The sequence below is a fragment of the Schistocerca gregaria genome, chromosome 1 (assembly GCF_023897955.1).
Source record: "Schistocerca gregaria isolate iqSchGreg1 chromosome 1, iqSchGreg1.2, whole genome shotgun sequence".
Classification (NCBI taxonomy): domain Eukaryota; kingdom Metazoa; phylum Arthropoda; class Insecta; order Orthoptera; family Acrididae; genus Schistocerca; species Schistocerca gregaria.
The window spans coordinates 207,773,702-207,787,920 of NC_064920.1; the positions used below are offsets into that span (position 1 = coordinate 207,773,702).

Here is a 14,219-nt window from a genome sequence, read left to right on the forward strand (position 1 = left end):
TAAACCCCTAGGAATGCTTTGTATTAAATTCCGTGTGTTATCAGGGATAATTTTCGGCCATTCGTCCAGGAGCACTTTCTCAAAGTCGTTTTTACCGGACCGACGCCTTTTTCTGACTTACGTGTCAATATGAGCCCACAGGTTCTCAATGGGGTTCAAATCAGAGCTCTGAGGTGGTGTCAGAATCCTTCTGTGGGCATTGTACAGTAATCACTCCCTGGTTTTCATGGCGGTATGTTTTGTGTCGTTGTCTTGCTGGAAATGAAACACCCCAGTAAGGCCCAACGTCTGTGCACTAGCTTGTAAATTACCTCGCAACACGTCGATGTATCTCATGATCCATTGTACCGTGGATTACAGCTAGATTATCAACGCCGGGCGCCGCCATACAGCCCCAAACCATGATTCCGCCCCCACCGTGTTTGACTGTGGGATGCATGTGTTTAATGTCGATTCGCGTATTCGGCTTCCGCCAAACTTTCTTTCCTGCATCAAATCCTAACACATTGAACTTCGAATCGTCGCTAAATATCAGTGTTCCACAACTCCATCGGCTTGATGATGTAGTCCTTGGCAAACTGCAGGCGTTTGTGCCAGTTAATTTATGATATGTATGGCTTTTTCCTGGGAGAATGTCCATGCATATCAGCCTCATTCAACACATTTCGTATAGTTTGAACACTAACCGTCTTGTCGGACGTTGTCTGAACAAGCTCAGCATGAGTTGCTGTACTTGCAGCAGGTTCCTTCCGAACAAGTGCGATGATACGGCACGCTCTCAATTTGTAAGCATTTCTGGTCGTCCAGAACACTTACTCACTGTTCCTCCAGTCTCTTAATATTTATGAATGATGGCCCTTACCGCGGTGTAGCTAACACACCTCTGCTCCGATTTTGTCGATAACTTTTCCCTTGTGAATGGAGGATTAAAACTCTCTAACGCAACGCCACTGAATGTTCGTTCTTCTTCGGCCCCATGCTGACAACAGTCGCGCAATACAGCAGCATACTAGCAACTGGACCGTCAACAACACGCAGTGTCTATTTCGTCAGCAGATGGCGTTCCGGTACCTAAAAACCCTGCAATATACTGAGAAGCCACTCTCCGTGCCAGTAGTTATTGTGTGCAGAGGTGATACATGTTTGCCCTTAACACTGCATTTCTTTGTTAATGGTAGGCACTGTGGGCAGAATTTTATATCTAGTATGTCAGGCAGCACGTACATGTGCTGTGTACCTAAAGGTGCGGCATTTGTAACCAGCAACGATAAATACGCACGTGTGCCAATACTTCAAAGTACGATTGTACTTCGCCAGAACAGGTGACTTTCTTTCCTAAAGCCGAACTGATCGTCATTTAACTTACCTTCACTTTTCCTTTTCATTCTTCTGTATACTATCATTGTCAGCATCTTGGTTGCATGAACTGTATAAGCTGATTGTGGGATAATTCTCGCATTTACCTGTACTCGCTATCTTAGACTTCCATGGATGAAGCTTTTTCCGAAAGTTTGATCATACGTCGACAGTCTCATACATTCCACTTTCAACTATAGTAGTCGTTTTGTTGCCACTTCTCCCAATTATTTTAGAATACTGTCTATCCCTTCTGACGTATTTGATCTCAAACTTTCCAGGCTTTCTTTATATTCCCTATAAGTGGATCCCCTACTTAAACCCTAATGACTGCTATTTCTTCTTACACGATATTAGACAAGATCCCGCTCTCATAGATGTACACTACTGGCCATTAAAATTGGTTCACCAAGCAGAAATGCAAATGATAAACGGGTATTCATTGGACAAATATATTATAGTGGAACTGACACGTGATTAAATTTTCACGCAATTTGGATTCATAGATCCTGAGAAATCAGTACCGAGAACCACCACCGCTGGCCGTAATAACGTCCTTGATACGCCTGGGCATTGAGTCAAACAGAGCTTGGATGGCGTGTACAGGTACAGCTGCCAATGCAGCTTCAACACGATACCACAGATCAACAGTAGTGACTGGCGTATTGTGACGAGCCAGTTGCTCGGCCACCATTGACCAGACGTTTTCTATTGTTGAGAGATATGGAGAAAGTGCAGGCCAGGGCAGCAGTCGAACATCGGTAGATCCAAGGGTCGTAACGCATCTGAAATGTAACGTCCACTTTTCAAAGTGCAGTCAATGCGAACAAGAGGTGACCGAGACGTGTAACCAATGCCAGCCCATACCATCGCGCCGGGTGATACGGCAGTATGGCGATGACGAATACACGCTTCCAACGTGCGTTCACTGCGATGGCGCCAAATACGGCTGCGACCATCATGATTCTGTAAACAGAACTTTGATTCATCCGAAAAAAAGACGTTATGCCATTCGTGCACCCAGGTTCGTCATTGAGTACACCATCGCAGGCGCTCCTGTCTGTGAAGCAGCGTGTAATGGTACTTGAATTACGTAACCATTATGCTACCTCATCTGAGCCTCTCGAAACCAGTAATATTCTACTGTTTTTCTGTTAACTACTCAACATATTTCTGAGACAACATTCAGATTTGATTTCATTTGTGATACATCGTTATGTTTATATTGCATTGATATTCTTCCGTGTATTCTTTCTTTTGTCACTATGATCTTTGGCGTACTTGTAACTCTGGTTTTTGGGCGCGTAAGCGATTATTAGTTGGTTGTTAACTTGTTAGAGTGTCGGACCTTGAGAAAGTCAAGTCGTGGACGTCAAGTTGGAAAGACGAATATTGTCGTCAGCTTATAAAATGTGAAATTTAACAGTGACTATGAGGAAGATGTTTTCAAGTATATTTTGTACTGTGAAGTGATTTTTTGTGTTACTTAATATTTCAATAAAAGCAATTAAAAGGAAGTTAAGTCCCATAATGCTTAGAGCCATGTCAATCATTTTTTGTCTTGCAAACGCCCCCATCTGACTCAGGGATCGAGACATGGCTGCACGATCCGTTACCGCCATACGGATAAGATACCTGTCGATTGCTAGTGATAAGAGGCCGTTGGGATCCAGCGCGGCGTTCCGTATTAGCCTCCTGAACCCTCCGATTCGATGTTCATCTACATCTACGTCCATACTCCGCAAGCCACCTGACGTTGTGTGGCGGAGGGTACCTTGAGTACCTCAATCGGTTCTCCCTTCTATTTCGATCTCGTATTGTTCGTGGAAAGGAGGATTGTCGGTATGCCTCTGTATGGGCTCTAATATCTCTCATTTTATCGTCATGATCTCTTCGCGAGATACACGTAGGAGGGAGCAATATACTGTTTGACTCCTCGGTATGTTTCGAAACCCAACAAAAGCTCGTACCGAGCCACTGAGCGTCTCCTCTGCAGAGTCGTCCACTTGAGTTCATCCATCATCTGCGTAACGCTTTTGCGATTACTAAATGATCCTGTAACGAAGCACGCTGCTCTCTGTTGGATCTTCTCTCTCTTCTATCAACCCTATGTGATACGGATCCCACACTGCTGAGCAGTATTCAAGCAGTGGGCGAACTAGCGTACTGTAACCTACTTCCTTTGTTTTCGGATTGCATTTCCTTCGGACTCTTCCAATGAATCTGTCTGGCACCTGCGTTACAGACGTTCAACTTTATATGCTCATTCCATTTTAAATCACTCCTAATGCGTGCTCCCAGATAATTTATGGAATTAACTGCTTCCAGTTGCTGACCAATGAGATTTAGTTGCCATTCCCTGCACCATGCGTCAATTCCCTACAGATCCTCCTGCATTTCAGTACAATTTTCCATTGTTGCAACCTCTCGATATACCACAGCATCATCCGCAAAAAGCCTCAGTGAACTTCCGATGTCATCCACAAGGTCATTTATGTATATTGTGAATAGCAACGGTCCTACGACACTCCCCTGAGGCACACCTGAAATCACTCTTGCTTCGGAAGACTTCTCTCCATTGAGAATGACATGCTGCGTTCTGTTATGTAGGAACTCCTAAATCCTTCACACAATTGGTCTGATAGTCCACATGCTCTTACTTTGTTCATTAAACGACTGTGAGGAACTGTATCGAACGCCTTGCGAAAGTCGAGAAACACGGCATCTACCTGTGAACCCGTGTCTATGGCCCTCTGAGTCTCTTGGACGAATAGCGCAAGCTGGGTTTCACACAACTGTCTTTTTCAAAACCCATGCTGATTCCTACAGAGTAGATTTCTAGTCTCCAGAAAAAACATTATACTCGAACATAATACGTGTTCCAAAATTCTACAACTGATCGACGTTAGAGATATAGGTCTATAGTTCTGCACATCTGTTCGACGTCCCTTCTTGAAAACGGGGATGACCTGTGCCCTTTTCCAATCCTTTGGAAAGCTTCGCTCTTCTAGAGACCTACGGTACACCGCTGCAAGAAGGGGGGCAAGTTCCTTTGCGTACTCCATGTAATATCGAACTGGTATCCCATCAGGTCCTGCGGCCTTTCCTCTTTTGACCGATTTTAATTGTTTCTCTATCCCTCTGTCATCTATTTCGACATCTACCATTTTGTCATCTGTGCGACAATCTAGAGAAGGAACTACAGTGCCAGTTACAGCCATGCAGATAAGATGACTGTCATCTCGACTGCTAGTTGGGATCCGTTGGGATCCAGCACGGCGTTCTTTATTACCCTTCTGAACCCACCGATTCCATATTCTGCGAACAGTCTTTGGATCTCGACCAACGCGAGCAGCAATGTCGCGATACGATAAACCGCAGTCGCGATAGACTACAATCCGACCTTTATCAAAGTCGGAAACGTGATGGTACGCATTTCTCCCCCTTAGACGAGGCATCACAACAGCGTTTCACCAGGCAACGCCGGTTAGCTCCTTTTTGTGTATGAGAAATCGGTTGGAAGCTTTCATTATGTCAGGATGTTGTAGGTGTCACCACAGGTGAATGCCCTGAAAAAACTGATCATTTGCATATCACACCATCTTCTTCCTGTCGTTTAAATATCGCGTCCTTAGCACGTAATCTTCGTGGTGCAGCAATTTTAATGGCCAGTAGTGTATATGAAAGGGTAAGATCGGTTCTATCACACATCCCAGAGACATTCGCTAGCACACAATTGTTTCCTCACAACCGACTTTCGTATTACGACCGCTCTGTTTCGCAGTCGGTGCAAAAGTGGTGTGTTTTTGCCACAGGAGTAGCAGTAGCAGTAGCAGCAGCAGCAGCATCTGCGGCCGGCAGTCTCGCTGCGACCGGCGGCAGCTGTGGCACCAGGAGCGGCTCAGCTTGCTGCGCACGGCGCAGGACAACGTGGCACGCCAGCGGCAGCAGGCGGAGCTGCGCCGCCTCACCGACAAGTTGTTGGGCGCGCTCACCCAGCTGGAGGTGGAGGCGCAGCCGCCCCCAAGCAGCCGCGGCGACACTGAGGCCACCGCTCCCGTCACGCCGCCCACCGCCGCCCCCGCCACCCCCGCAGCCACTGTGTCGCCCCCGGCCAGCCGCAGCAGCTGGGTGCGGGACCAGCTGGAGCTGCTCGCAGACCTAGACCTCATAGAGCACTAGCCGCCTTTCACCTGCTCGTCCTCCTTGCTGCGCAGCTGGTGTTAACGTGTGAGATGCAGCGAAAACAACCTTCTGGCGAAGGTAGCAGCGTTTCATACGTGAATTCGCTGCAGTGTGGCCGTAAAATGTACTCTTCTAGATGCATGTTACTTTTCCAGAAACTTATCAACACTGGACACCATTTTAACAACTGTATTAGTAGTAATGCATGCTAGTGCAGTAACGGTAACATTTTGTACCTGTCCACACTCGTTTTAAAGATTTTTAATATTTCCCTCTCTACGAGAACAACAACATGAGGGGCTGCGCTGATCTCTCGTATACCGATCTTTCCTTACGCGATATTTTCCGCTTGTTTATGCAGTGGGTAGATGCCAAGGTGCATTGCCTCTTACTCCAGTGAAGCAAAATAAATATTTTTAAATGCATAAAATTAATTGCTCTCTGCAGAAAATGGGAGTGGTGTTAAAAGAATTGTAAATACTTTATAATAACTTTAGTAGCACAGAGAATCTAACTATTAAAATACAGTGACATCTGAAGTTTTCAAGCAATTTTGTGTGTTGTTCCCTGTGCAACACACATGAAATTGTAGAAAATATAATCCAATAAATTTAATTTCACTCAGACGTTGCTTTGACTCGTACAGTTTACGTCCTTATTCAACTTCACATTCTGCAACAGTGACCCTTTCCTTCAATTTCTTTTCTTTAATTTCAGAAAGCAAATATTTTATAAGATGAATGATACACTGGTGAGACAAGATATTATGACCACTGCCCACATTGATGCCGGGTGCCGCCTGGTGGCGTTCCGGGCACGTGACGCGGTAACAGAAGTATGTAAGATATGGACCACAGATGGGGAAACCTATTCAGATAAGCAACTTTGATGCAGGGCAGATCATTATTACGTAGAACCTTAGAATAAGTTTCCCGAAAACGGCGAAGCTGGGCGAATGTTCGCCTGTATATAGAGGTAGGAAGACAATGGAACTATTAACAGACGCTACATGTTTTGACGTCCACGGCTCATCACAGAACGTGGGGTTCTCCTCTGTAAAGTAGGATAGATAGGTGGAATCTCTGCCAAAAGAGCACAATGCTGGTTGATGCATAAGCGTTTCGTTCATCGTGCGTTGTTCAACGTTGAGCGCCGCAGCAGACTACCCCTACCTGTTCACATGTTGACCCAACGACATCGTCAGTTACGACTGCAGTGGACTCGGTACCATCGAGATTCAACCGCCGATCGATCTAAACGTGTTGGCTCTTCGGCTGAAAGAATTTTTGCTTTACTTGGTCGATAGTCGTCTCCACCACACACCCCGGATGGGGGAGCCCAAGTGATGTACATGTGGGTTCATGGCCATGATGGTGTGCCTGGGAATGACGCTGCTGATGCTGCAGCCAAGGCCGCAGTCCAACTCGGTCGGCCCGCCTCTTACTGTGTTCCCTCACAAGATATTTGTACTTCTACTGGCGTATCATGGGAACAATGTCAGTTTGGCATGACCATTGGTGCTCCCTTAATGGGAACAAACTCGGAGAACTTAAACCTCTCGCAACATCCTGATCTCCTTCCTCCCGGTCGTCTCGCCGTGAGGAAGTAATGTTAGCTCGGTTGTAAATAGGACACTGCCATCACCACCACTTGTTTAGTGGTGACCCAGGACCCAGCTGTCCTTTCTGTAACCAGTCATTAACAGACAATTGCTGATCCTCTGCCCCTATTTTGCCCACTTAGGTCTCAGGGTCGGGCTGCCGCTCGCTTTGCCGGACATTTTAGTGCATGACGTGCGAGTTATGGCTCGCGTTTGTTTTTTTAAAGCAGTATTATGGCAAGAGGTTTGATGTCTACCTGGTGACTCCGGTGTCTTGTCGAGGTCTTTTAGATACTCTTCCGTAACGTCTTGACGTTTGATTTTTTTCTTCCTTTCTGTATTGGACCTAGCAACGGTTTTCTACCCTCGCGGTTCTATACTGGACGCTTATGACCTTAGATGTTTTGCGCTCTAAACGGCAAACAAAAGGTGGCTCCAAACGTGCAGCGCTCCATTGGACAAACTAATGGGGGCAGCGTTACGCTGTGTGAGACATTTCCCTGTGTTTGAATGGGGTCTGTGGTGGTAATCGAAGACACGCGGACAGCTGCGAACCACCTGCATCCCTTCATGCTTAATGGCTGCCCTGACGGCGATGTACAGCAGTATAATTATTCGTACTTCAGAGCCAGACACTTTGCTACAGTGGTTTGAAGAGCATTATAGTGAACTCTGGTCGCCAAGACATCAACCTAATTCGCCTGACGTTAAACCCATGGAACCGATCTGAACAAATGGGTGTGTATTAATTTAGTGCAAAATATTTTAATGTGATTCCTCGTTCAAAAAATAAAAATTAATCGTATTACAATATTAGCCTAGGTCATTTGAATAGGACAGCCACGCATGGAAACAGGAAAGGCAGCGTCGCCAGGTGAAGGAAGGCGTGAACATGCGGTCCACTGTGTATCAAGACAGACGTTTCTCAGTCCCGGCATGTCAAGCATGAATTTCATTGTCTCGCCGAAAGTAATTCACCGATTAAAATTGTTCCCATGAAGCTCTTGTCATTTAAATTTGTACCAATGGAACGTGTAATCCTGTACTGTACACCACACAGATGAAAGACTGATACCAGTGACAGCAGCAACATCTTCGCTTGTTACTGCCAGACCTTCTCAAGCTGTGTATGTCCCGAAGTTTTCGTTAACATAACGGCTGCCGGAGCTCTTCGACCGGAACATCTGAAGCCAAACGCAATGGCTGCTTTATTGGCACCGTGTTGTCATTCGCCCATCAGCAACATGTCAACGTATTGGTCAGATGTGCAGGCGATGTTTATTCGATCACCGCTTGAATTAAGCCATAGGGTGGTGGGGTTTCGGGTTCCGCTGAAAGGTCAGCAGTTGACTACACTCAGCTGGCGGCTACACGGGTAGCGGAGGCTGTGTGGCGTGGACTGGGCGGTTTTTTAGGTTAGAAGGCCTCGGGAAAGTACGGGGTGGGCTGCAATCTCAAAGAGTGCATGGTAAATACAAGACGTGCATCGTTCAAGGAACAGTCGGAATTTTAGTTTTAAATTGTTGTAGATGTGCTGGGAAAGTCCCTAAGCTTCAAGCGCTAATAGAAAGCACAGAAGCTGAAATCGTTATAGGTACAGAAAGCTGTCTAAAGCCTGATATAAGTTCTGCAGAAATTTTTACGAAGTCTCAGACGGTGTTCAGGAAAGATATATAAGGCAGGATTGATGGTGGAGTGTTTGTGTCTGTCAGTGCTGGTTTATCTTGTAGTGAAGTCGAAATAGATACTCCGTGAGAATTGGTATGGGTGGAAGTTATACTTAACAGCCGAAGTAAGTTAATAATTGGCTCCTTTTACCGACCCCCAGACTCAGATGATACAGTTGCGGAACAGTTCAGAGAAAGTTTGAGTCTCGTAAAAAATAAATACCCCACTCATACGGTTATAGTTGGTGGGGACTTCAACCTTCCCTCGATATGTTGGCAAAAATTCTTGTTCAAAACCGGTGGTAGGCAGAAAACCTCTACCGAGGTTGTCCTAAATGCTTTCTCCGAAAATTATTTCGAGCAGTTAGTCCACGAACCCACGCGAATAGTAAATGGTTGCGAAAACACACTTGACCTCTTAGCCACAAACAATCCAGAGCTGATAGAGGGCATCATGACTCATACAGGGATTAGTGATCACAAGGTCGTTGTAGCTAGGCTCAATACCGTTTCTTCCAAATCCACTAGAAACAAACGCAAAATAATTTTATTTAAAAAAAGCGGATAAAGTGTCACTAGAAACCTTCCTAAGAGACAATCTCCATTCCTTCCGAAGTGACTATGCAAATGTAGACGAGATGTGGCTCAAATTCAGAGATACAGTAGCAACAGCAAATGAGAGATTCATACCTCATAAACTGGTAAGAGATGGAACGGATCCCACTTAGTACACAAAACAGGTCCGAACGCTGTTTGAGGCAACGGAAAAAGCATGCGAAGTTCAGAACAACGCGAAATCCCGAAGATAGGCTAAAATTTACAGACGCGCGAAATTTGGCACGGGCTTCAATGCGAGATGCGTTTAATAGGTTCCACAACGAAACAGTCTCGAAATTTGGAAGAAATTCTGGTCGTATGTAAAGTACACAACCGGCAAGACGCAGTCAATACCTTCGCTGCGCAGTGTCAATGGTACTGTTACAGGCGACTGTGCCGCTAAAGCGGAGTTATTGAACGCAGTTTTCTGAAATTCCTTCACCAAGGAAGACGAATGGAATATTCCAGAATTTGAATCACGAACAGCTGTTAGTATGAGATTCTTAGAAGTAAATACCCTAGGGGTTGCGAAGCAACTCAAATCACTTGATACGGGCAAGTCTTCAGGTCCAGATTGGATACCGATTAGGTTCCTTCCAGATTGCGCTGATACAATAGCTCCCTACTTAGCACTCGTATGCAACCGCTCGCTCACCGATAGATCTGTACCTACATATTGGAAAATTGCGCAGGTCTCACCAGTGTTTAAGAAGGGTAGTAGGAGTAATCCATCTAACTACAGACCCGTATCATTTACGTCGGTTTGCAGTAGGGTTTTGGAGCATATACGGTATTCAAACATTATGAATCACCTCAAAGGGAACGATCTATTGATACGTAATCAGCATAGTTTCAGAAAACATCGTTCTTGTGCAACGCAGCTAGCTCTTTATTCGTACAAAGTAATGGCCGCTATCGACAGGGGATCTCAAGTTGATTCCGTATTTCAAGATTTCCGGAAAGCTTTTGACACCGTTCCTCACAAGCGACTTCTAATAAAGCTGCGGGCCTATGAGGTATCGTCTCGGTTGTGCGACTGGATTCGTGATTTCCTCACAGGAAGGTCGCAGTTCGTAGTAATGGACGGCAAATCATCGAGTAAAACTGAAGTGATATCAGGTGTTCCCCAGGGAAGCGTCCTGGGACCTCTGCTGTTCCTGATCTATATAAATGACCTGGGTGACAATCTGAGCAGTTCTATTAGATTGTTCGCAGATGATGCTGTAATTTACCGTCTAGTAAGGTCATCCGAAGAGCAGTATCAGTTGCAAAGCGATTTCGAAAAGATTGCTGTGTGGTGTGGCAGGTGGCAGTTGACGCTAAATATCGAAAAGTGAGGTGATTCACATGAGTTCCAAAAGAAATCCGTTGGAATTCGATTACTCGATAAATAGTACAATTCTCAAGGCTGTCAATTCAACTAAGTACCTGGGTGTTAAAATTACGAACAACTTCAGTTGGAAGGACCACATAGATAATATTGTCGGGAAGGCGAGGCAAAGGTTGCGTTTCATTGGCAGGACACTTAGAAGATGCAACAAGTCCACTAAAGAGACAGCTTAAACTACACTCTTTCGACCTCTGTTAGAATATTGCTGCGCGGTGTGGGATCCTTATTAGGTGGTACTGACGGAGGACATCGAAAGGGTGCAAAAAATGGCAGCTCGTTTTGTATTATCACGTAATAGGGGGGAGAGTGTGGCAGATATGATACGCGAATTGGGATGGAAGTCATTACAGCAAAGACGCTTTTCGTCGCGGCGAGATCTTTTTACGATATTTGTCACCAACTTTCTCTTCGAATGCGAAAATATTTTGTTGAGCCCAACCTACGTAGGTAGGAATGATCATCAAAATAAAGTAAGAGAAATCAGAGCTCGGACAGAAAGGTTTAGGTGTTCGTTTTTCCAGCGCGCTGTTCGGGAGTGGAATGGTAGAGAGATAGTATGATTGTGGTTCGATGAACCCTCTGCCAAGCACTTAAATGTGAATTGCAGAGTAGTCATGTAGATGTAGATCACATAGTCCATCTGTCTGCGTTCAGTGGCCACTACTCCTACCATGAGAAGAGTCACCAGAGTGACCTGCCTCATCCCGCAGTTATTCCAGTAGCCTACATGGTGTCAAGCCCAGGTGTACAGCGCAAGGTGACGTCATCCATGATGCTGTCCTTTCATCACACAGCATACGCTCATCTACGATAACTGTGAATATAATCGGACTTCTCGTGTTATAGTATGTAATAATAAGAGTCTGAGATTCGATCGACTGCTTCACCGTGTTGAATATACTTCGTGAATACCGTGTAGATTGCAAACCAACTATATTAATTGTTCAGACTCTAAGACAGATTTTCTAAAGTAAAAATTATGGACAAAATCTCCGAACCTTTTTAAATTAGAACTGGAGTAAGACAAGTAACGAACTGTCGCCATTCCTCTTAGACCTAGTACTCCATAAGATATTCTCAACTTGGCAGAAAAAAACAGATGGAATAGGTATGGGAACAGAAGATAAACGAATCAACGTAAAGTGACTTGCTTTTTCTGGCGCCTAGCAATAATTTTCCGGACTCCCGAGGACTCCAGCAGCGCCATTGACAGGTTTCGTGTGACAAACATCAAGACTTGACTCCAAATCTCTTCCGAAAAAACGCAACACACAGTCTCAAAGAACCCAAATAATCATAACTTGCAACCAGGAATGACAACATATAGATGAAATTATTTGAAACATTAAGAATAAAATAGTAGCAACGAAACACGTGCAGAGGAATTACGTAAATCCCATACAACTTTCTGGAATACGTACAAGAAACAACTGTCCATCAAATGCAAATTTTGACACTACCATTCAGTGATCTTTACTGAAGCACTGTACGCTACGAGACGAAACTATTAACTATTAAAGTCAAAGACATTGAGAGACTTCAATGACAAATACTAAGAAAAATATTAGGACTCAAAATTTAAGACAGTATGTGGATGCACAAAACCTCAGAACTGTGGTCGCCGACAGAGTTTTACATCACTTGCACAGGAAAGACGTATGAAATTCCGCGATCATTCTGCACGAAGGGACGACTCTCGCCTGATCAAGAAAACCTCCCACATTAACGGGATCCGACAACGCGAAATACGTTGGCTGGTAGACGCCACAAAGACACTACGGCAATCGTTATTGACCCACCAGCAAATGCACATACGAATAGAGGTAGAAAATCTCACATCATTCCCAAAAACCCATCAGGAAAAAATTTGGAACTTTGAAACACGTAGACGCAAGAAAAGACTGGCTTTCAGTGAAAGAATTGAGTTTCGGGAAGCTAATAACATGAAGCTAGTGCTAAGTTACGGCTCCACCTGCTCCTTAAAAGGCAAAGTATATATATGAACAAGTTGGCTTTAAGAAAATGTTTTAATAAGGCATATCACGTAGAGCCACATCTTCGGATGACAGATTAGTACGCAATCCATTGATGGAAACTGGGTGTTGATGATAGAGGATTTTTTTTATCTTGGAAAGTATTTTGTTGTAACTAACTATCTAAGACTCCGAGAAAGACAATACTCTTAAACCGTGTTCAGCGAGCGACAGGAGTGGATAGCACACTGGGTTCGGATTCGGCAGGATGGCGGTCGGTTCAAATCCCCGTCCGACCATAAAGATTTAGTTTCTCCGTGATTTCTCTAATGCCGGGACGATTCCATTGCAAGGATACATGCGATTTCCTCCCCCATATTTTAGTAATCAGACATTGCATTCCGTCTCCGATGACGTCACCGTCGACGGGACGTTAAACTTCTTTCCTTCCTTCCTTCCTTCCTTCCTCTGTTTTTTAACGTAGTCATTTTGATATCTTTCCCATAATTTCAAATTGTTGAAGCAAACGTTTTTCTAGTCATCAGTGTTGTGGCTGCTTTGACACGGCCCGCCACGAATTCCTCTCCCGTGCCAACGTTTTCATCTCAAGAGTGGTAATTACGACCCATGTCCTCCATTATTTGCTGCATGTATTCATGTCTCTGTCTTCTTCTACAGTCTTTACCCTCTACAACTCCTTCTAGCACTGTGGACGTTATTCTCTGAAACCTTAACGATGGCGTATTATCCTGTCCCTTTTCCTTGTAATTGATTTCAATATATTGCTTTCCTCGACGGTTATGCACTCATTCCCTATTTATCAACCAACCTAATTTTCAATATTCTTCTCTAGTATCACATCTCAAATGCTTAGATTCTCTCCAGTTCTGGTTTTCCCCTAGCCCGTCTCCCTAACCTACAATGCTGTGCTACAAACGTACATTCTCAGAAATTTCTTTTTAAGGCATATGTTTGATACTAGTAGACTTCTCTTGGCCAGAAATGCTCTTTCTGCCAGTGATTCTGTTTTTTATGTTCTCCTTGCTGCGCCTACCATGCGTTATTTTGCTATCTACGTAGCAGAATTCTTGAACTACGTGTGCCTCGTGGTCCCCAGTTCTGATAAGTTTCTCGCTGTTCTCATTTCTACTACTTCTAATTACTCTCGTCTTTTTTCGAGTTACATTCAATCAATTTTCTGCAGTGATTAGATCATTCATTCCATACGAGATAACCTGTAATTTCTTACATTCACTGAGGGTAGTAACATCATCAGAAGATCTTTTCTACATCTACATTTATACTCCGCAAGCCACCCAACGGTGTGTGGCGGAGGGCACTTTACGTGCCACTGTCATTACCTCCCTTTCCTGTTCCAATTGCGTATGGTTCGAGGGAAGAAAGACTGCAGGAAAGCCTCCGTGGGTGCTCGAATCTCTCTAATTTTACAT

General features: G+C 44.6%; 1 protein-coding gene across 2 annotated transcripts in view; it reads left to right on the plus strand.

The window, feature by feature from the left end:
* Nucleotides 1–6,165, plus strand: part of LOC126338601 (uncharacterized) — a 90,590-nt gene extending 84,425 nt beyond the window's left edge. The window contains exon 3 of one of the 2 annotated variants that reach the window (XM_050001968.1): nt 5,172–6,165. In XM_050001968.1, the coding sequence (XP_049857925.1) occupies nt 5,172–5,538 (367 nt within the window). In that variant the 3' untranslated portion in view covers nt 5,539–6,165. The remainder of the gene's footprint in view (nt 1–5,171) is intronic. The other variant, XM_050003179.1, reaches the window with a different exon arrangement.
* The last annotated feature ends 8,054 nt before the right edge of the window (nt 6,166–14,219 follow it).